Below are 24,556 nucleotides of genomic sequence, written 5' to 3' on the forward strand. Positions count from 1 at the left end.
TAGTAGTGAATTTCAACATACAGGAGGGCCTTCGGGGTATGATGAAGATCGTTTAAAGCCATTAATCCAGAATGGTCGAGTCTGTGTACTCGAGAACTGGCAAGTATGATGAACTGTGATCATTCTGCCATCGTGTGACATTTGCATGCAGTGCGAAAGGTCAGAAAATCGAGTGTATGGGTAACTCATGCATTAAGCTAACATCACAAAAATCAGCGGGTGGCCGTATGTGCATCTCTGCTTGGTCATCACCAATCGGGTCGTAAACAACACCTAACATTCGTACCCTGTATCATTACTGGTGGCGAGAAATGATGTATATATTCTAACGTAAGTAAAAAAAGGAATGGTTGAGGCCAAAGCAAGCAGCAACTCCCCGTACAAAGACATACGCGCGTCCACAAAAGATAACGTTATGCACCATGTGAAACATTGTCGGTATGGTAAGCTATGAATTGCTTCTCCGACGTGTAACCATCACTGCTGACATTCATTCCCACCAACAGAGTTGTCTTGTACACGGAATCCAAGAACAACGGCCAGGAAGACTGTGTGTAATGATGCTACACCACGACAACGCCCGTCCGTATTCAGCTAGACTGACAAAAAACACTACACAGGAGCAGAGTTGGGAAGTAAATCAGACCCCACCCTTTCACCTACAATTTCGCCGTCAGATCTTCATCTTTTCCGCTCTCTATCGAACAACCTTCAAGTAGCTTCCTTTCCGGATGAAAATGCGCTCCGAACATGGTTCGACGAGTTTTTCGCTTCAAAAGAACGTGCTTTCTGTAGTTGCGGTATCGAAGAGTCACCCCAGGTTTGGTAGACTGTTGTAAATAGTGAAGGAGAATACGTTACTGATGACTGAAGTCTGTCTTAAGTGCAACTGTTGTGTTTATTAAACTTATGGCAAAACGCTAGGAAGTTAAGCACCAACTCAATGCAAGGAAAGGGAGTGGACCCAAAGTTGTTATTTTTTTCCCTCAGTCACTAAAATTTTCCATCTTTCCGACATTGTCTGAATTATTCAGCACGCTCTTTTGCATTCTGCTTCTCCGCTACCACAGGCCAACCGTCAGAAATTTTCGGATCCTGCGTGAGTTCTGCGCAGACATCTGGTGTCGCATACCTGTGGGAACCTACCAAGGGCAGAATCGCTGTTGTATTGTGTTCCAAAGATGCATAAACAAGCTATTAACCAGGTGGTCGTAATGTTTTGGCTCATTAGTGTGGAATATGTCTGCCAGAGGGAACTGAGGGTGTGAATTACATTATCAGAGGTCGCTGCTGTGTGATGTAGAGCCCGTATTTTAAAACAAAGCTGTCCTCGTGCTGCCAAGCCGTAGCGGTTATTTAGTAGCTTGCTCGCAGAAGGGAGTCTGTTATTAAATTCAGTTTTGTTTAAAAATCCAAATTTATTTCTACCTAAGCCAGTTTTCCGATGTAATAACTTTCATTTATGATATTTTTGTAAATTATTTTATGTAATATAAAATCCGAAGACTAAATACAGGGTATTTATGAAGTCCACAAAATATTGAAATAACTGATAAACGGCCTAACTCTCAAAAAATTTTTCTGATGTTTATAGATGTTTAAGCGAGTCTACCCTTCTTCAGATGATGCACATCAAGTAGGTGGTCCGTCTCTGCTCACACATCACCCAGCATATCAGGAGTGATAGTAAGAACAGCTTCTGCGAAGCTGTGTCGCAAGTCTTCGAGATTCTATTAAAAAAAGAAGGAACATTAACCTTGATGTAACCCCAAAAGAAAAGAAATCTCAAGACATCAAATATGGCGACAGTGGTACCAACTGAGTAGCGGCAGGTCTGATGCCTCAACATAACCTATCCAGTGACCTGGCAGTGTCTTGTTCTCTTTCACGCAATGTCGTACACGGCTGTAAGAATAGGGAGGGGCACCATTTTTTGGAAGATACAGTCCCTCTATCAGTTTCTAGTTATGGCATGAGCCACCGTTACAGCACTTCGAGGCAAGTAATACCATTTATGTTTCTCTCAGGGAAGAAGGAGGGTCAACAGACTTGTCGAGCATGCCACAGAACTCTTTAACTTTTTCGGAACTAAGGACGATTTTTCAGTTGCATGTGGATTCTCTGTCCCCCATCTGCGTGTGTTATGTCGGTTGACCTTCACTGAAAGATGAAAAGTGGCTACGTCACTGAAGATTAAATTGTTTGAGAAGTTGTCATTATCAAGATGGTCCTGCGTGTCAATGCAGCTCTGCAGTTTGTGCAGTTCGTCGTAATGGATTTCTACTTACAGGAGCACGGCTTCACTTTCAATCGCTTTCGAAGAATTTTCCGCGCTGTTGTATCCGTCTGCGCTAGCTTGATGTGTAGACATTTTGGGACTTCGCAACATTACGCCTGGTCTGCCTGAAAGTTTTGCATGACACAAGCAACTATTCTCTTCGAATTTTCTTGTACCACTTGCTTATGCTGTTGTAAATCGGTGGTATCTTGTGAAACTTCCCATGGGAAGTTCTTAACACACTCAATTCCGATTAGCAACGGGAAAACTCTAGCACACAAAATGATTCCTCTGGATGATAGGCAACCATTCTAAGCATCTACCAGCAGTTTCTCAAACTAACTTGCTGGCATCACTTAAAAAAAAGAAACATAAAAAAATAGGAAACGAAACTACTTTCAGAGAGTGCTTTCACGTATTGTTAATTTCATTATGTTATGTTAGCCAGTTACACATACTAACTTTTCATTGACTTTATAATTACTCTGTACCTTGCGGAAAAAGCCGATCATGGACGAGAATATCTGAAATTGCATAAAACTGAATATCTGATTTTACATAACTGTGTCTGAACTTGCATTAAATTGTAGGAGAATTTGTAGTCAGTCTGTATCTGGCAATATCAGTCGTGATGCATGTTGTACGCGATCATGTATAATTAAAACAATTGGGGTATGGTCTACAGCTGAGATATAACGGTATTAAATGCTGTAATAAGTAACGTTCATGATATCCTGGACTAATCCTTTATTATCAATCCTGTCACTAGACACATATCTTGTGGTAGCAATGCCCTGTGAAGAACTGTTTGTCGACGGGCTACCTCCAGTGGGAGAGAGGAAAGAGATGCCAAAAGAGAAAATATGTGACTCTTAGATCTGATTCCGTCACTAACGCTCAGTACAGGTTTCTTTTCAGGGATTAGGCCGTTTGTACATAACTGTCCTAAGCGGCAAGCACTGACCAACAGATGAGAGAATGCCGCATTCTTACGGCAGTCTTCCAAGATCTATTTCCTTCCCGCATTTGTTAAAGCCAAGTAGTCCTTACAGAATGGGCACATCAAGTCATCATACTCTCTAGAGGCCCGTGTGGGATTTTCATGACCCAGTTCCCATGTTATCTGCACGACAACACATGTTCCGCAAAACCTGTCACGCTGCCTTTTTAACATTACAGGTTCACACACAGACACGTCTAGATGACTTCTCTACAGTATCAGCCGCTATCAGGAACATTCGCTGGTCGTCGTTTAACGAACCTAGAGCGCGGACACGACTTGTTTGTGTGGTCCTCAATTCTTTCAGCATACTATCTTTTTAACTTCGTATTAGTATGACATTTCGTTCAAATAACCTTCACCATCATCTACTTAACTGGTTAAATTTGATGGTCACTTCTACTCCGGCAGTCCGTCTCTCCCTTCGATTTCTCAAACATTTCCTACCAGTGGGATCTGGAAGTCGCTCATTGCTGATTTTGACGATATATTTGAGTCGCAGTAGCGAAAATATAAAATGTAGCCTGGCAATGGCAAGAAAAGCGATTCATAACAAGAGAAAACTGTAAACTTTGAGTACAAATTTAACTGTCATGAAGTATTTTCGGGAAGTATTTTATGGAGCGTAGCCTTACGGAACTGAAACTTGGACAGTAAACAGTACAGAGAAGAAGAGATTAGAAGTGTTTCAGCCGTGGTGCTACAGAATAAAGCGGCAGCTTAAATGGGTAGATCGAATAACGAAGACGCACTGAAGTGAATCGAGGGCAAAGACGTTTATGACACAAATTCATTTAAGGAAGGGGTTAACGGATAAAACACATTTTGAGGCATCAACGAATAATAGGTTTGGCAAGGGAGGAAGTTTGGACCGACACGGCTGAGCAGAGACAGGAAAGAGGAGAAGATGTATAGTGAAAAGAGGGAGGGTGAGATGGATAAAGGATGAAGAGGAAATGTACTGTGGAAGTGGGAGAAGGAGATGGGCGTAAAGAGAGGGAAAGGAGGACATGAACAGACAGAGAGAGTGGGGAGAAGGAGATTGATAGAGAGAGGGAGAAGAGGAGATGGATACAGAGATGGGGAGCAGGGCATGGTGGAGAGGAGGAGGAAGGAATGGGCATAGACAAGGAGAAAGAGAAGATGGAAATGGAAAGACGGGGAGAAGGAGAGAGAGTTGGAGGAAAAGAAAGAGAGAGAGAGAGAGAGGGGAAAGATGGATGGAGAGGGGTGAGGATTAGACAATCATAAGGAGGGGGGATGAGATGGGCAGAAATAGGAGAGGTGGGCACAGAGAGATGGGGGGTGTAGATTGTTAGGTAGTTGAAGTGTGCTCTATCTAGAAAACCAGGATCTAGTAAACACAGTGAAAAACAGCTGCGCGCCTCAGCACGCCATTTCCGAGATTCGAGGAACTCGCACCGGCCCTGGATGAATCCGAACGGCGAATTAATGACTTGGGCCAGTCTGGATGTAGTTTTTAGCCGGTTTTCCACATCAGACTAGGCGAATGCCAGGCTTGTACATATGTCCTGCCTCAGTTACACGACTCACAAACATTTAGAAAACGTTCACAGTTTTTCTCATTACGTAACAGCGTGAAATGTGATCCACAAATTCCGTTTCATGGGTGAAGGGTTGATTACGGGTAGGACATCCGCCCTCCTCTGCCAGTAACGTTTCCAAATCCAGATCAACATGCCGATCCTGTGAAGACGCGGGATAAAGCCATAAAAATGAAGGAGGAGTGCAACAGAAAATACTCTACTGTTCGGAATCGCCCGTACGTTGCGTAAGCTGAATTATATTGCCGAGACTACCCCCGATGCAGTTGGAAGTAATATGTAGTAAACGTGGCCTCATCCTGCAATGTAATCTATGTTGTGAAATATAAAGATGAGATTAATAATAATACTGAGAATAACAGGTACGAAGATACATCAAACAGCAGAAGGTGATAGGAAAAATGCAGTTCGCAGTGCTGTCCGCTTACCTGCAAAGTCGCCCTCAGAGATCTCGGTGATGCGGTTCTCCTGCATCTCGAGCTTCTTCAGGGTGTCCAGGATGTTGAGAGCGTGCACCGGCACCGCCGTCAGTTCGTTGCCGCCCAGATTCAACCGCTTCAGTTTCCTGCAACAGGCGAACCACGAACGTCACTCAAGAGGAAGTTCCACCCACATTGTCAGTTCCGTTGACTGTAATCCCGTTGACTGTAATCTCCTAAACTGTCAGTAAGCCATAACTATCCTGAAATCCCTGGATGCTTATGACTGACGGAAATAAAATCGCACCACCAAGAAGGAGCCGTGCGACTTAAACGGAAGTTGGTAGGCGTGTTTTTGCATCTGAAAGATGTCTATTCAGATTATGCTTTAACGATCGTGAACGTTGGTTATCCTTGCGGTTGGACGTGGTGAGTTTATATTAATCAAGAATGCCTTTAAAGTGAGAAAGGTGCCACTATGAACACCTCACCGAGTTTGAACGAGGTCGTGTAATAGGGCTAAAAGAAGCAGGGTGCTTCTTCTGCGATGCTGCAGTAATGCTGCAGAAAGACGTGGTAGGAACGTAAGCACTCTAAGTGACCGCTGGTACGGAAGGTCACACGAAGACTGGGCTGCAGACGGCCACGTGGCACTAATGAGACAGAAGACGATCGTGTTTGACGTATGGCTGTGGCGCATCGTAGTACATCTGCAGCAGTAATTTGAGCAGCAGTTGGCACCACAGTGACGCAACGAACTTTTACAAATCGATTACTTCAAGGACCGCTCCGAGATAGACGCCCTCTAGCGTGCATTCCACTGACTCCAAACCACCGCCATTTGCGACTGCAGTGGTGTCAAGCGAAAGCTAATTGGAGGACAGGATGGAGGTCTGTTGTGTTTTCTGATGAAATCTGGTTCTGCATCATTGCCAGTGATGCCCGTGAGTTGCTTAGAAGGAGGCTTACAACCAACCCGTCTGCGTGCTAGCTGCACTGGACTTACATCTGAAGTTACGGTCGGGAGTGCGATTTCATACGGCAGCAAGAGCACTGTCCTGATTATCCCACGCACACTGACTGCAAATTTATTCGTCAGTCCCGTCATCCAAAAATCACCATTAAGCGTCCCTGTATAAACCGGTCAACTGCAACAGGCATGGAACTCTAGCCCACAAACCAACATCCGGCACATTTACAACACAGTGCATGCACGTTTGCATGCTTGCATGCAATATTCTGGCGGTTACACTTGTTATTATTATACCTACATTTCACATTATTAATGGCGTATCTCGCTCTTACACTGACCTGTGATCTTGGAATGTCAGTCACTTAAATATGTTACCTAGACAAAGGTATTCCCGGAATTCATTACTGTACAATAATAATTCTTTGATGTTGCGATTTTCTTCCGTCAGTGCATGTAGCCCTCTGTATGAACAGCTTCAAATTGAGTAGCCCTTGCGATCTGGAACACTGAATCAGTTGCAGAGCTGTAGAGGAGAAATTTGTTAATATGACCATACAAACTTGTAAACGAAAAGCTTGGTATATACGAAATTGATAAAAGGCTTAACCAGCAAACGTCCTCCGCGCAGAAACGATTCAAAAACTTGAAGAGACTCAAGTTTTATTACGCCTATGCCATTTTAATTGCTTTTTGGTAAATCTCACAAAAGCAGGATATTCGAGAAGCACTACGCCCGTTAAAAAAGTTCAGAGATTTAATTCATTTCCGGAGTGTAAGCGACGTCACCGCATTACTGCAGTGGCAGCTTGAACTGACAACTGTAAACAACAGATGTCCATTCGACCAGTCAGTTGAGAGCAGGCAGTATTAAATAGTGACAATCAGACAGCGATGTGTCAGAGTTGTATCACAACGACTCTACATCAATTTTTTGCACGTTTTTCATAATATAATGAACAACAGACAAGAGTGTGGAAAAATTTGCCCCGCACACATTGACTCCCGAACAAAAACAACGACCGTGCACTCCTGTCGCAACTTCTTTGAAATGCAAAACGTGGACATTTATTTTCTGGAAAAAACTCATCAGAGGTGTCGATTCTTGGCGTTAGCAGTACAAAACGACAAGGTGCAAAAATTCATCAGAAGTGTCAACGCTTTGACGACATAACCGACAGTCAAGCCAGTTTGATGCACGAATTGAGCAACATCCAAATAAGGACGTTTCACATGGTTTTATAAGTGGAAGGGGGGGGGGGGCTGTGTAGAGCACCTGAAGCATTAAAACGACCACATTCACTTTTCTCTAGTTATCATTAATCCAGTCAAACTTCTTGGCCTGACGAGTTGTAACGCATCATTCAGTGTTAATGAAGTGTTGCCACTTGCCAGTAACACATCGTAAACACCTTCATAATATTTCTAACTTAATATATACGGTCTGTTACAATTTTTTCTTTCTTGTTATTTTGTCCTACTCGCCTCAGATGGGCACAGCTGTGTTGTTAGCGTTTATAATCCACCGATCTTCAGCGAAGCGATTTAAAAAATTTAAAACGTTGTAAAGTTTTTTACATGGCACTAAAAACTCAAATGTTTAAAAAAAATACAGATGGTGAGTTGTATTGATTAAAAGACAAAAGAATGATACTGACTGTTTAAAATAGTACACAGAGAAGAATGAGGTGACGAGTTCTTGTAGACTGTTAGGGCTGAGGGTGTTATTGGATTTGTAGGACTTTATTTGGTATTTGTTATGACCGTACTGTGGGTGGATGTTTTGTAGGGTAATGAGGAATAAAATTCCCAACTAAGGCCTAGATTTTGGTGGAGGGGAGTGATGAGGATGGCAGCTCTAACAAGAGATATCTTGTCGGGCAGTGTGGAATTCATGGTCGTGTAAGGGGAGATGATTGACGTTTAATGGGAAAGTATGTGGAGGGTAGAGTGGGAGCAATGTATTGGTGCATATGCAGCAAAGTACTAGCATTGAAGAGAAGGGGGAAAGTATAAAGTGCTTAATGCCAAAGTTTTGAGTAACATGGACATGTGGACATGAGGTCTGCATCCTTCCACCATCCTTCACACCTACAAATCCTTGATCCACGCCATCCTCTGTTATGCCAGCATGGCTTGGATTTCCACCCCTCCCAGGTTCTATAAATCCCTCCAAATCCTCGAACGCCATGCGCTCCACCTCGCCTTCCACATCCGTCTTCTGTCCGCCATGCACATCCTCCACGATCTCATCCCTTTCCCCCACCTTCTCCTTTTCCTTTATTACTATGGAAATATTATTTCTCTCTTATTTCACATGTTATTGTGATTATTATACATTTTGACTTACGATATAGAGTACTGTATAAGTGTTATGAAACATACGAAAACTTTGTTATCATTTGTAACTGCAATATTATGCGAAATGTGAAAACAATTTTCTGCAAAACTATGTTAGTAAACGGAGCGGAAGTATCAGGAACTTAGCATAATGTTAACTCTGTAGTAGTTTGAGTAGCAGTCAGAGCAGAGTTTTCTCCTACACTACAAAGGAAGTCTTTGGAGGAGCCGCATACCAAAAAATTCATGATCTGGAAGCAAAGTATCATGTTAGAATGAATAGAGTATTGTCATTATCGTTCTATTTCTTCTCGCCTACAGCAGTAAAACTTGAGAGTCAGCCACTACAGACTGTTAGCTCTGTAAGAGGCTTGCCATTTTCTGCATTATATGTGCAAAGAATATAATTTTGTATGAAATATAACTGTAGAGACTGATAACCATTTTCTCATGTTAGTATTACTTGGAGAGGGATCTAGTCTTTTTTTTTCTTTGTATTCCGAGTGCCACGCTAGATTGGCTATTAAAATGAGAAATAATGTTATGTTACCTGGAAAAAATTAAATTTATGTGATTATAAATGTTCAGATTATTTCAATGTAATTAATTCATTTTGAATAACAATATTAGTATACTATTAATAACAGAAGTTTTCAGTTCGTGTTTGCCATTACAGAGAATTAAATCTGGCAATTCCAGTAATATCCTTTTGATGTAGTTTATTTTGTGCTTATTGTAACTATGTGTATCGACGCCGAGGCTGTCGTGTACTAGAGTTGCATCAGATTTTCTTGCTACTCTGAAAGTACTAATATCTCCACAAACGAATAATGAAAATAATATTTTGATACCTGTAATGTTGTATTGAAAATAATCTGTGGCAGTATGGGTTACAATGAGGTCATGCAGTATCATTATTAACACACGGCATACTTGATTTTCCGATTTTTTTAACATTATGTTTATCACATTACACTGTAAATTTATAATTATCTAGCCTATCGTACATGCGTTTTACGATTCTCCGAGGACAGACTGACGTCATTACCTCATTATTACGAGTGTGACAGACTGTTACGTGAATCCAAATGCAATCATGGCTAATGGGTTCATGTGCGTGTTGTCCGCTGGTCTGTCGACCGTATTGTTTTGTAACTTAATTAGTATCTCACTGAAATGCGAATACTGACATGGCATAGTTCCAGCTATACTGTTTCACTGCAACTGCAGTATATTTACGATTTATTTAATTCATTATGGGCTAAGATATTGGAGTACTTTACCATTCTAGTAGTTATAAGTGCATTTTCCCGTATAATTTATGATGGACTACTTCTGAATCTACAAATTATTCGAAATTTTTGAGACAGATAATAACAATCTAATTAATTAAGACGAACGAAGTGGGAGGGAGGTGGGATTGCGAAAGCTGTCAGTGTAACGTGGAATCCATTCCACGACGTGGCGAACCCTTGATCAAGACGCAGACATACTGTACGCGCAAACTAAGTTGACACTCGGTGCGGTGCCTGATGGGAGCAACTGTAAATGAGAAGTGCCATTACGGTCGCTCCCATCAGCCGCCGCGCCGAATGTCAAAGTTCAAATTTTTATGCATTCATTGTGAAGACCACATGTTACACGACAAACATCAAACCCATAGCCCATTTCCTCTCTTGTTATCGGATTCTCTGCTTCAACAAGGCGATGTCACAGACTTTCAAGAGTGTCAGGAGTAGGGGGATAAAAACGCGTCTTTTACATAACCACACTGATAAAAGTCACAAGGTGAGATCTGGAGACCAGCGAGGCCACCGCCGATGAGCTTCATCTTCTGCTACTCCTCTTCCAATCCTGAAATCTTGCTTAATTTAACTGTGTTACTATGATGTCTGTATTTGTTGTTGTTTACATTAAGTTAATAGGTGCCTTTAGTTTCTGATGACTGTCGTACATTAGTGTCTTATATTATCTGATAATTTTGCGTGACTCTCTTCTCAATGACTCAATCAACTGTTCAGTTAACAGCAATGAATATTACAAAAAATGTAAAAACTGCATCTTCCGGTCAATATTTCGTCCCTTTAGAAAGATTTTTGCTGAAAGTCGATATTCAATTGGTATTCAGGCTGAATGCACATAGAGATGACAAAAGTCATAGGAGAGCAGTATCCACATATACACATGGCGCTAGTATCGTGTACACAAGATGTAAAAGGTAACTGCAATCGTGCAGCTTTCATTTATACTCAGTTGATTACTGTGAAGAGGTTTCCAACGTGATTATGGCCACACAATGGATGTTAACAGACGAAAAGCTGAGACATTTCATTTCGGAAACTGTCAGAGAATTCCGTACTCTGACATGCACAGAGTCAAGAGAATACTAGATTTCAGGCATTGCCTCTCACCACGGAGAGCGCAGTGGCCGACGGCCTTCACTTAACGACCGAGAGCACCGAGAGCAACGTCGTTTGCGTAGAGTTGTCGGTGATAACAGACAAGCAACACTGCCTAAAATAGCAACAGAGATCAGTGTGTGTAATGTACGATGAACGTATCCGCTAGGGCAGTGCAGCTAAATCTGGCGATAACGGCTGTCGCAGCAGACGACCGACGAGTGTGTCGTCAACAGCACGACATCGGCTGCAGGGCCTCTCCTATGCTCGTGACCACATCGATTGGACCCTAGGCGACTGGAAAACCGTGGCCTGGTCAGATTATTCCCGATTTCAGTCGGTAACAGCCGGTGGTAGGCTTCAAATGTGGCGCAGACCCTATGAAGCCATGGACTGAAGTCGTCAACAGTGATCTGTGCAAGCTTGTGGTGGCTCCGTAATGCTCTGTGTTTACATGGAATTGACTGGGTCCTTTGGTTCAGCTGAACCAGTCATTGACTGGAAATAGTTACGTTCGGCTGCTTGGAGACTATTTGCAGCCATTTATGGATGTCATGTTCCCAAACAAAGATGTTATTTTTATGGCTGACAGTGTGCCATGTACCGGGCCGCAATCGTTCGCGATTGGTTTGAAAAACATTCTGCACAATTAAAGTGAGTGATCGGACCATTGAGTTCGCCCGACATGAATTCCATCGAACATTTATGGTGCATAATTGAGAGGTCAGTTCGTGGAACGGCGACATTTACGCAATTATGGACGGCTATAATGGCAAGAAGGTTCAATATTTCTGCAGGGGACTTCCAACGATTTGTTGAGTCCATGCCACGTCGAGTAGCTGCACTTTGCCGTGCAAAAGGAGGGACGACACGATATTAGGAGATATACCATTACTTTTGTCACCTCAGTGTATACCTCCTTAAGAGAGTAGATCTCTTAATGGGAGACGTGCGGCGTTCAGTAGTTACTAAAGAATTTATTTAACAAAATAAATTTGGAATCTGACTAACATAGCCGGAAAGAGACAGTGTTCCAACAATTCTAATCTTACTATCCTGCGAAACTTGATTACAGATGAGTGGACAGGTGTAAGAATGTAACTTAAACAAATTATTATCTCGTACTCCTCTGTCGTTTCTTTGGGATCCCAGCAAGTAAGTGGTAAATGTGAAGTATACTGTCTGGGAAGAGTACGTAGCGACGCCACTGCGAGGGAAGTCCGTTGCGTACGGGTGTAAAGGGACGGGTCACGGACCGCGGTGCTAACAGCGAGCGATGGCGACAGGGGAAACCTTTCCGCTAAGCCAACAGAGCCGGCGCCGCCGGACTCGCGCCGCAGAGGTGACGGCGATGGGCGGCGCAACAGATTTGTGGCGGCTGTCTCAGCTTCCTGCCACGCAGGGCGTCAGATCCACGCCTCAGATGCTGTCGTCGGATAAGTCACCACAGTCGCACTGCTGTGAACAGCACTGTCCTTGTCGAATACTGAACCACGTTGCACATTGAATCTTTGTACATCCATATTAACTGGAAGAGCCTGATTATTCAATGTAATCGTTTTCTTCTTATTTCACATATGGATGCCGAGAACGTTGTTCAAATGTGTGTGAATTTCTAAGGGACCAAACTGCTCAGGTCATCGGTCCCTAGACTTACACCCTACTTAAACTAACTTATGCTAAGAACAACACACACACCCATGCCCGAGTAAGGACTGGAACCTCCGACGGGAGGGGCCCCGCAGTCCGTGACATGGCACCTCAAACCGCGCGGCCACTTCGCTCGGCGACGCCGAGAATACATTTTGTTTAACAAAAGATTCATCCGATTTCATAAGAATACATCTTGTACATGAATAGAGATAGGAACTTACTACTACGTCTACAAAAGTTTTTACCCAAAAGTACAATGACATTTCACTAGGATATGCATTTTACATGCTTGGGCATACAACGTTGTAGTACCTTCTTGCCGCGCGGAGTGGCCGGCTGTTAGAGGCATCATGTCACTGACTCCGGGGCCTCTCCCACCGGAGGTTCGAGTCCTCCCTCGGTCATGGGTGTGTGAGTTGTTCTTAGCATAGGTTAGTTTAAGTAGTGTGTAAGTCTAGGGACCGATGACCTCTGCAGTTTGGTCCCTTAGGAACGCACACACATTTGAACATTTTGAGTACCTTCTTGGGTATTAATAAACTGCTTCAGCAGTGTTTAGTCCTTTATGTCTTAGGTCACTACCAGTTCCACGGCACTAAAACCCAGATCTTGAGGTGAACATATAACTAAAAAAAAAAAAAAAACGCCGTCCGAACAGTCCTTGAAGACCCAATGGTACCGACCTGCCGCTGTGTCATCCTCGACCCTTAGGCGTCACCAGATGCAGACATTGTCATGTGGTCAGCACACTGCTCATCACAGCCGTTGTCAGATTTCGTAACTACTACTCAGTCAAGTAGCTCCTCAATTCGCCTCACAAGGGCTGAACGCACCCCGCTTGTCTACAACACTCGCCAGACCCAGATGGCGACCCATCCAAGTGCTAGCCAAGCCCGATACAGCTTACCTTCGGTTATTTGATGGGAACAGGTGTTACCACTGCGGCAAGGCCGTTGGCATATAACTAAAACGTTAGAACTAAAAACCTCGTAACTTTGTACCCAACATTCGTTGTCCGTCAGAACAAAACACCGCTGAAAGGTGATATGTCATCGAAAAAAACTGCCGGATTCCAGTAGAATGTGGTGGCTGGGTCTGCTTCTCCGGTTTATACGCAACTGCGAACAGGGGACGCGGCTACCTACAAGACTATCTCGTAGTACAAATACTTTTAAGACCGAGGGTTTAATTCACCGTTCACATATTTTGAATATCTCCTCCACTGGACAGACAGCAAACATCAATTGAGAGACAAATTAGTGCCATAGTATTGTAAGCATGTCTCAAATTACTGTATTTACTGCCATTGCAATGCGGTGTCGCCATTCACCCATTGCAGCTGGAATGGGAGGCACATAGATGGTGTCTTTCAAAAATCTCCGCGTACACTGGGGTGGCAAAGGTCACTGGATACCTCCTACTGTCGCACCGGACCACACTTCGCCCGGCGTAGTACAGCAACCCAACATGGCACGAACTCAACAAGTTGTTGGAAGTCTCCTGCAGGGAAATATTGAACCATTTTGCCTTTGTAGCCATCCATAATTGCGTAAGTGTTGAATATGCAGCATTATGTCTCATAAATGTTGATGGGATTCATGTCGGGTGACATGGGTGGCCAAATCATTCGCTCGAACTGCCCATAAAGTTCATCAAACGAATCGCGAGCAATTGTGGCCCGGTAGTGTAGCAAATTGTCATGGGAGCATGAAGTCCACCAATAGCTCCAAATGATCTCCAAGGAGCCGAATATAGCTATTTCCAGTCAGCTGGACCAGAAGACACAATTCATTCCACGTAAACCCAGCCCAAACCATTATGGGGCCACCAGCACCTTGCACAGTGTCTTGTTAATATCTTCGGTCCATGGGTTCGTGGGGTTTGCGCCATACTCTAACCCTACAATCAACTCTTACAAATTAAAATCAAGGTTCATATGACCAGGTCACGGTTTTGCAGTTGTTTAGGGTCCAACCGACATGGCAAGGAGAGCAGCAGAGGCGCTGCAGGCGATGTCGCGCTGATACGAAAGGCACTCGTGCCGGCCGTCTGTTTCTATAACCTGCTAACGCCGCATTTTGCCACACTGTCCAAACGGATACACTTGTCATGCATCCCATATTGGTTTCTGCGTTCACGCACTGTTGCTCGTCTGTTAGCACAAACAGCTCTGTGCAAACGCTGCTGCTCTCGGTCGTTGAGTGAACGCCGTCGGCCACTGCATTGTCCGTGGTGAGTGGAAATACTTTAAGTGTGGTATTATCGGCACCGTCTTGACACTGTGGTTCTCAGAATATTGAGTTCCATAATTTCCGAAACAGTCTCAGGGATCTAGTCCTAACTACCATTCCGCGTTCAAAGTTGGAGAGCCCTGTCCATAATGCTCCTAATGTTCTCAATTAGATAGATGTCTGACGACCTTTTTGGCCAAGAAAGGAACTGGTAAGCAAGAAGACAATCAGTAGAAACTTTCGGAGCATGTGGGTGGGTGTTATATTGCTGAAATGTACGCCCAGAATGGTTTGTGAAGGGCAACGAAACAGGGCGTAGAATATCGTCGACAAACTGCTGAGCTGTGATGGTTCCGTGGATGACGACCATGACGACCAAAGGGGTCCTGCTACGAAATGAAATGGCACCCCAGACCATCATGTCTGGTTGTCGGGCCGTGTGACAGGCCACAATGAGGGTGGTACTCAAGTGCCATGTGGGCCGTCTCCAGACACGTCTCCGCTGGTCATCGGAACTCAATTCGAAACGGGACTCATCACTGAAGATAACTCTACTCCGGTCGCTGAGATTCCAGACCGACGCCAGTCTGGAGATTTTCCTGACAGTGATGACACACCAACCTGCCTGTTGCTCGCCATGTGGCTCGAGAATCAGAACTGATGGTCTGGGGTCCCGTCTCATTCCGTCGAAGCACCCATTTGGTTCTCATTCGTCACACTCTTCCAGCACAGGGAACGCCGACTATGCTCTACGCCCCATTTTGTTGCTTCTCATGGCATCCTGGGCTTACATTTCAACAAGAGAAGGCACGCCCGTACACGGCGAGAGCATCTACTTCTCGCCATCGTGCTTGCCAAACCGTATCTTGGCAAGCAAGGTCACCGGATCTCTCCTGAATTGAGAACGTTTGGAGCATTATGGGCAGGGCCCCCCAACGAGCTAGTGATTTTTACGTTCTGACTCGTCCGTTAGGCATGATATACCACGATGTCCCTCAGAAGGACATCCAATTACTCTGTCAATGAATGGCAATACAAATAATTGCTTGTATAAGTACGAGAGGTAGACCAACACGTTACTGACTTGCTCAGTTTGTGAGGTTCTTTCTCTTGAAGAACACATCCAATTTTTTTGAAATTTTTATCATTTGTTTGTCTGTACATGTACATTACACCTACCGATTTCCATGCCTTTCGAATAATTCCTTAGTGATGCTTCGTTTTATTAGACTTAGAGACTATCTAAAAAGAAATGAAAGAACGGCCATGTTCAAGAATGTTGGCAGAGCCCAGTGGTCTTATCTATATTTGAAAAAGGAGAGCTTAATAACTGCAGTAACTAGATGTATACGTCTAATAAGCTGTGAAACAAGAGACTCGTATATGCCAAGATACTTTCCGAAAGCTTAAATGCTGTAACAGAGACTTTTCTGATGGAAGACCAAATTGCTTTTACGCCAGGAAGATTATGCAGCTATTGTGTTTTCTCCATAATCCACACAATAGGAAAACGGAAAACATAGAGAATACATACAACCACCCGACGTGTGTGAATTATGAAAAGGCTTTGGACACATTGGTGAGTTCAAAACATGGGAAATTTTAGGAGAGTATGGAGTTCCTCCACATTTAATAAGACAGTTTCAGAGTTTGTATGCTGATAGAAGTATTAAGATACACAATTGATCGGCCATTAGCACAGTAATGAGAAGAAAACACACACACACACACACACACACACACACACACACACATTTACAGGGTGAGTCCTTCCGATCGTGGACGAGCAATTGGACGCCCCGAAGCCGGTTAAAGTGTCACTACAGCGGCTACAGTAATGTATGTGACAAAAAGTGTCATCTCGCTGTTAAAAAAGGCCGCTGAGGGCGGAAATGCTATGCGAAAGCATACTGGGAGTCGTAGACGGAACACCGCACTGCAAGAGGAGGATCGACACACAGTCCTAGTGGCGAAAAGGAACAGACACCTCACTCCTAGGCAGATCGCTGCATACCCTGCAAACCGATACTGGTGCACGCGTTTCTGCCGGAACCATTTCGTGACGATTGAGTCAGGGTGGCTTGCATGCTCAGAAGCCTGTTAAAAGCAGCCCGCTTCAACCACACCATCGTCGAGAAAGAGTTCTATGGTGTAGGGAGCACGTTGGTTGGGGTCAGCGATAGTGATCCAGAGTGATGTTCTCCGACGAATCCCGCTTCATTGCGGTAAGTGATTCTGGCCACCAGTTACTGTGAAGACAGACACATCATAGAATGCTCATGAAGGCCATCAATATGGCCTAGGTGTATAGTGTGGGCGGGAATTATGCACAATGGTCGAGCACCGCTGCATGTCTTTGGGTGAGGTACCGTTACAGAACAGTGGAATTGCAGGGAGATTATTCTGGATGACATCCGTCTATTTAAAGCTGCGGTAGATCCCGACGTTCTGTTTATGGGTGACACTCCAGACTACACAGGACCGTCGAAGTGTCAGACACAATGGAAAGTGAAGATATCGAACATACGGAATGACCTGAGTACTCCCAAGACCTAAACCCTATACACTGAAAACGCTGTGAGAGAGGAGTGCGACAATAACCCTCAAGACTCCTCAACAGTTCGGTAATCAGCGTGACAGGTGCAGAGTGTGCATTCGCGCCCGAGGAGGGCACATTCCTTACTGAGAGTCCGACATCGACCTTTATGTTGAGAGTCTGACATTCGTCAAACATGAGTGTTATTTATGTTTGTTATCCTGATTTCCTATGTGGTGAAATCTTTAGCATTTTTGTTATAAATTGACTCCTCCACCTCCGCTATGTCACCTTCCATCATCCTATGTCATCGTCCATCATTTCCTGTGATTATTCGTGTCCAACAATGTCTCTGTTTCTCAGTAGTTAGCAAGCAGTGTATATTGGAATCGTATTCAGAACTAACAGAGTGTATGTATTTTAAGACGAATGACTGGATGACAACTTCACTATTTGTTTGGAGCATGAGTTCACAACATTTACGTTTAGCATGTTAGTACTCCAGTTGCTGTGATTTTCTCTGCTTATTGTCATTTTTTATTTGTAGTTCACTATTGCTATTGAAGTTTACGTATTGTAATTTTTTTCCATTTTGATATAGTGAGTGGAGTTGTGGACGCTATAAAATGGAATGCCAAGTGGAGAAATCGGAAGATTTCCCACATATTCTTCTGTTTAGTTCATACTCTTCTGTTGAGCAGAGGGGTGACAGCAGTGGAGGCAGCCAGAACAATTGCACCGTGTATGAGCATAATGCCATTGGACAGAGCATGGCAAGAAAATGGTTCTTTTGTTTTAAAGACATTAGTGACTCTCCAAGTTCAGAAAGAGCTTCGGGGTTTGAATAGATCGTTTAAACACGTTAATCCACAGTGATCCACCTCGCTACTGGTGATGACAAATACTGTCTTTGTGCTAAGACAAGAAAAGAACTGAATGGTTGAGCTTGCACAAAGCAGCAACTGACCGTAAAATGATCTGCGCGCATCCGCGAAAGATAATGTTACGCATCTGGTGGAACAGCGACGTTGTGGTGTATTACCAATTGCTTCCTCGAAGTGTAACCAAAACTGTTGACATTTTCCTGTCAACAACTGAGACGTCTTGCGTACGCAGTCCAAGAAATATGACTAGGAAGACTGCGTGATGTGATGCTGATCCACGATAACACCCGTTAGAATGACAGAAAACACTATACAGGAGTTGGCTTGGAAAGTCATTCTGCAACCATCTTATTCACCTGATCCTGCATCCTCAGATTTTTCACGTTTTCCGTTCTCTGTCGAACAACCTTCAACGAACCTGCTTTCCGGATGAAAATGCGCTCCGTATATGGCTCGATGAGTTCTTCGCCTCAAAGCGAAGAAATTTCTACAGTCGCGAAATAGAAAAGTACCCCTGAGTTGTTAGGCTGTTGTAAATAGTGAAGGAGAATGTGTTATTGATGGTTACAGTCTCTTGTGTATGTGTTGCGTTTATTTAAAGTTAAGGAAAAACGCTACGAACGTATACAGCAACTCAATAAGCGACAGTTGAATCCTTGCCGTCACGAAACAAAGTTTGTGTTCTTTGTCTAAGGGCCTCGCTAAGCGAGATGAAGGTTGTGTTCTCATATTAGATTTAAATTTTTCGTTGATTTGCTGAAATTATTGTACACGAATGGCTAAATAATTGTGAGATAATGCCATGACCGATTCTTTCCTCGTCTTTTCTCAATATTACACAGTACAACAGCCCTACTGATATCCTCGTTCTACGAGATGGTTAACCTTTCTTTCTGCCTTGTAACGGTCTCAGCTCCAAGGGGACAATAAACTCTGACATTCCATCCGTACGTCTCCATCGTTAAAGGACATGCGAGACCAAAGCTCATATTCCTGGTAATTAGCGGTGAAAAGATGATGTTTCAGAATGACCTGCTGATAAAGGAGAAGGTCAGGGCGACTCTCTTTACTAATTATCTGAGAATATGAATTATGTGCCGCCTCCTACTTTCAGAGGGTTTACGATAACGTACGAATTATTATAACATTTACTGCTTTCATTTTTTATAAATGTTCGTTAAAAGCGGTGCTATTAAATCTACAGATTATTATCGATACCGTAGTGAAATGAACTATGAAGAGACCGGCTACCTCTGTTTCAGAACGATCTTCTGTTGTGGTCACTTAGATGAGAGCAGCTCCTTACAGCGCTCTCTTGGAAGATGTTGGCGGTACCGGGAATGGAACCAGAGTCCTCTGCGTAGCGCTCAGAATCTAACCCTCGGATACGAGGGTGGGCACTGCTGCTATTATTTGTGGCACATGGAAAGTATTTTACAGGATGGAAGTTGAAACAGGATCCCTGCTTACAGCGGACTACCTTCTGTTACAGCAAATATTTAGCTTCCAGTATGATTTTACATCATCTCCATTTCACCCATGTCCATGTCATATCCACCTAAACTGTTGCCTGCTATTTTCAGTTTTGTGAAAAATCTTCTTTGTAGTTAATCATAATACACTTCTTGTTCTTCTTCTTCTATAGTGGTCAATCCAAGGATTGATTTGCAACAGCTACAATAGCAGCTTGTCTCCATTCTGTGCGTCTTTCAGTTTTTCTCTTCATTTCTTTATAGGTGTTACAGCCCACATCTTTCACGATTTGATCCATCAACGGAAAAAAGAACACAGTTAGAAGTAGGTGCTGTAATTTGTTAACGATAAATGGCGTATCGTATGTGCCCCCTGGACCACTACTCTGTTCTTGGGCTGCATTGTGATTCAGCGATAAAATGAGCTGAAACACGTATGCATGTAATACATAAAGGGGAGAGATTGTTACCAAAAATCTCTAAAAGTTATTTGGCGATTTACTTTAAATATCTACACAATCCCCTAATATCGGCGAACACAGGTTTGAGAAACGTCGTTCCCGAACATACCAAGTGCTCAAAAAGTCAGTATAAATTTGAAAACTGCATAAATCACGGAATAATGTAGATAGAGAGGTACAAATTGGCACACATGCTTGGAATGACATTGGGTTTTATTAGAACCAAAAAATACAAACGTTTAAGCAAGTCCGACAGATGGCGCTTCATCTGATCAGAATGGCAATAATTAGCATAACAAAGTAAGACAAAGCAAAGATGATGTTCTTCACAGGAAATGCTCAATATGTCGACCATCATTTCTCAACAATAGCTGTGGTCGAGCAATAATGTTGTGAACAGCACTGTAAAGCATATCTGGAGTTATGGTGAGGCACGGGCGTCGGATGTTGTCTTTCAGCATCCCTAGAGATGTCGGTCGATCACGATCAGGTAACCCCAAAGCCAATAAACGCACGGACTGAGGTCTGGCGACCTGGGAGGCCAAGCATGACGAAAGCTGCGGCTGAGCACACGATCATCACCAAACGACGCGAGCAAGAGATCTTTCACGCATCTAGCAATATGGGGTGTTTTTTTGTTCTAATAAAACCTCATGTAATTCCAAGCATGTGTGTCAATTTTTACCTCTCTATCTACATTATTCCGTGGTTTATTAAGTTTTCAAATTTATACTGACTATTTGATCACCCGGTACATCTCGAAAAGTACTTGACCGATTTACTGCCAATTTCTACATTCAGATTAAACATTGCAGAAATTAATGAAGAATTAAATGGCGGACAAACGAAATATATGAGGTAAAATGATTGTAATTCATAACTAGGGGCAATATCCGTGTTGGAGATAGTACCATCAGGCGTCACCAGATCGCGTGACGAGTGACAGCTCGAGAATTTGACCGAAAGGTGGTTGCAAACTCATATTTGTTGATTAGTTGCCTTTGTTACATGTGACGTATCCCCTGTAAATATTTTAGCCTGTTTTTTACAGCTATTTTTTATTAAAATCCACACTGCCATACAAATGCTAAGGCAGGTCATCGATATAGTACCATCAAAAGCCAGTAGATCGAGGGTGGATCAAATGATCGAACAGAACCAGAGATTTCCAGACCTGCGAAGCGAACTGTTCGAACAGCTCGAGTCGTGCTTAAACACAGCCCTAGTTGAAACAGTGAAAACTGAACTGAAACAAAAAAACACGAATTCTCCAAAATCTCAAGGAGATACGTGTCGCAAAATATAACGACGGCACAACTGACCATCTCTTCATGCAGATGAAGTATTCATTCGTCGCTTTCCGTTGACACCCAGTGATTCAAACATGCTCTTCGACTAAAAGCGACTGCAGTTTCCCATGCTACTTGCATTCGCTATGAGTATCAACAGTCACTTGGTGTGGCAGATATTAAACATCCCGGGCAACGCTGGGCACTGCTTCTAGTTATTCATACGTTGGGCACACGGAATTAACTGCTATCCACATGAACGCTTTTCAGTATTTATGATAGCATGTCTTTGATACTTCACATATTTTGAGCAGAGCCGTTAATCAGTATCACCAGAAACTGTTGACCTCCCGTTAGGTTACCGCCGATGGAGGCCAGATATTTTTGGCGGAAAATGTTTGGTTTAATGGAGGAACCCAAGAGATGTTTTAGTCTGAGGTTCCTTCCGTCTTATTAAAGGCAGTAACATGTTTGACAGCGTCAGTTGCTTCTGTGAGTAAGCAGGCCTACCTATTGTAGACCTTAGTCAGAACTTTGTTACTTCAGTAGACATGCGACGCCATTAGCAGGCTTCTTTGTCTTCGTACCAGTCCACACTTCCGCTGACCTACCTTTTTTTTGCAGGCACCATATCAGAAATGACTGATTACCGCGAGTACACAGGCGTTCGGTAGTCATTCTTTCGCGCTGCACTCGAGACTCGAACACAAAGACATCCTAATACGTGATACAATAGGAAGTGCCTTCTGACATACACGTCGCTGTTTCGCGAAGTTGAAATGTTGAAGTAGTTACAAGCACCAGCATATAATATGTTGGGAACAGAACCGCATCATTATTTAGGGGAGCACAATGGCTTCGCCTATGGGGATTCCTTGTATTATGAGGGGGCACCAGAGTGTAGCGTCCCACCTGCTATCACGCTACGGCCTGGAGCCAATACGAGAAGCGACCCTCGTACTCGCTATTATGAGAGACAAACTGCCGAACTGCTGTCAAGGGCTCCGCGATAAAAGTCTGAGGAAACGAACGACCACTCCATAAACCTGTACAGCGGGGCCAACGCCTGCTTTACGGCACTCCCACCTCTCTTACTCTTGGTTCTACAGCCTACGAACTACACTGTAACGATCTGAAACACCGGTTAGCATCAATATGAGTTATCTTGTAGTAGTCAGACGGCTATTCAACAGGGAGGAGGAACCGATCTCCCCAGCAGGAGTTGACAGCTGAAAATTTGGCCAGTACTCGTTATGAATAAGGTTCCAGGCGTCATAAGTCCAGAGATCTGTCGGGGAATATTGTTCAATCTGTACATTTGTGCCCCTGTGTCCGACACAAATGGTGGTAGACACATTACATCGTCTCCGATGGGCCATCCGCCAAGCTTCCCTTGTATGTACATTTTGGAATATAGGCAGCCTCATTACACACCGCTGTATTGGTGCAGTTATTTTTGTGCTAAACGCAGGTTATAAAACTAGTCTGGGGCTACTCAAATGAATCGTGCTGCCCATCGTGGAATATTACACTAACGTGTAGGATCTACACCAGATAGGTCTATAAGGAGATACAGGGGATATACACGAATGGTAACAGAATTCTTTGACCCACAGGAGGGTGAGATGGCAGATTCATGAAGATGGATACCAACCATGTTACGAAAGCCTATTTAAAATGGTTCAGTAACGTGTACAGAGTGGTACACTGAGGTGATAAAGACATGGCATAGCGATATGGTGACATACAGACAGTGATGGCATCGCGTACACAAGGTATAAAATGGTAGCGGAACGGTGCAGCTGTCGTTTGTATTCATTTGATTCATGTGAAAAGGCTTCCGACGTGATTACGACCCCACGACGGAAATTAAGAGACTTTGGAAGTGGAATGGTAGCTGGAGTTAAACGCATGGGACGTTCTGTTTTGGAAATCGTTTCGGATTTCAATATTCCGAGATACACAGTGTCAGGAGTGTGCCGAGAGTACTAAATTCCAGGCATTATCTCATATCATGGACAACGCAGTGGCCGACGGCCTTCACTTAACGACCGAGAGCAGCGGCTTTTGCGTAGAGTTCTCAGTGTTAACAGATAAGCAACTCCGAGAGAAATAATCGCAGAAATCAGTCTTGGACGTAAGACGAACGTATCTGTTAGGACAGTGAGGCGTAGTTTGTCCTTAATGGGCTATGGCAGCAAACTTCCGTGATTACCTTTGCTAGCAGCACAACATATGGTGTAGCGCCAGTCTTGAGCTCGTGATCATTTCTGTTGGTCTGAAGACGATTGAAAACCCGTGGCGTGGTAAGATGACTCCCTGTTTCATTTGGTAAGGGCCGGTGGTAGGGTTCAAGCGTGACGTAGAGCCCACGAAGCCATGAACCCAAGTTGTCAACAAGGCACTGTGGAAGCTGGTGATGGATCCATAACGGAGTGAGCTTTGTTTACATGGAAAGACTGGGTCCTCTGGGCCAACTAAACCGGTCTTGGGCTGGAAATAGTTATGTTCGGCTACTTGGAGACCATTTGCAGCCATTCATGGACTTCATATTCCTATGACAATGCGCCATATCACGAGCATACAGTTCTTCGAGATTCGTTTGAAGAACATTCTGGGCCATTCCAACGAGTGGTATGGACGCCCAGATCATCCGACATGAATCTCATCGATTATTTATAGGACATAATCGAGGGAGCAGTTCGTGCTCAAAGCCCTGCACCGGAAACACTTTGGTAATTATGGACGGCTATAGAGGCAGGATGGCTCAATATTTCTGCAAAGGACTTCCAACAACTTGTTGAGTCCATGCCAGGTGGAGCTGCTGCACTATATCGGGCAAAAAGAAGTTCGAAACGTTATTAAGAGATATCCCATGACTTTTGTCACCTCAGTTTAAATCTAGGACTATACTAGTGCTTCCTAAGTGTCGCTCTTGGAGGGACCGAGACCAAAATATTACACTGAATACCAGGGGGAGAGAGGCATTCAAGCAGTTATTTATTCCTTCCGCGCTCCAAACGAGAAAGAACACAGATATATCCTAATACATGGTACAA

General features: G+C 43.7%; 1 protein-coding gene across 2 annotated transcripts in view; it reads right to left on the minus strand.

Annotated features, from left to right (window-relative positions):
• Positions 1–24,556, minus strand: part of LOC124789121 (slit homolog 2 protein) — a 642,438-nt gene that overhangs the window by 346,425 nt on the left and 271,457 nt on the right. For both annotated transcript variants that reach the window (XM_047256411.1, XM_047256410.1), the window contains one exon: positions 5,272–5,408. In XM_047256411.1, coding sequence (XP_047112367.1) covers positions 5,272–5,408 — 137 coding nt within the window. The remainder of the gene's footprint in view (positions 1–5,271; positions 5,409–24,556) is intronic.

This window comes from Schistocerca piceifrons, chromosome 3 (genome assembly GCF_021461385.2).
Source record: "Schistocerca piceifrons isolate TAMUIC-IGC-003096 chromosome 3, iqSchPice1.1, whole genome shotgun sequence".
NCBI classification, from domain to species: domain Eukaryota; kingdom Metazoa; phylum Arthropoda; class Insecta; order Orthoptera; family Acrididae; genus Schistocerca; species Schistocerca piceifrons.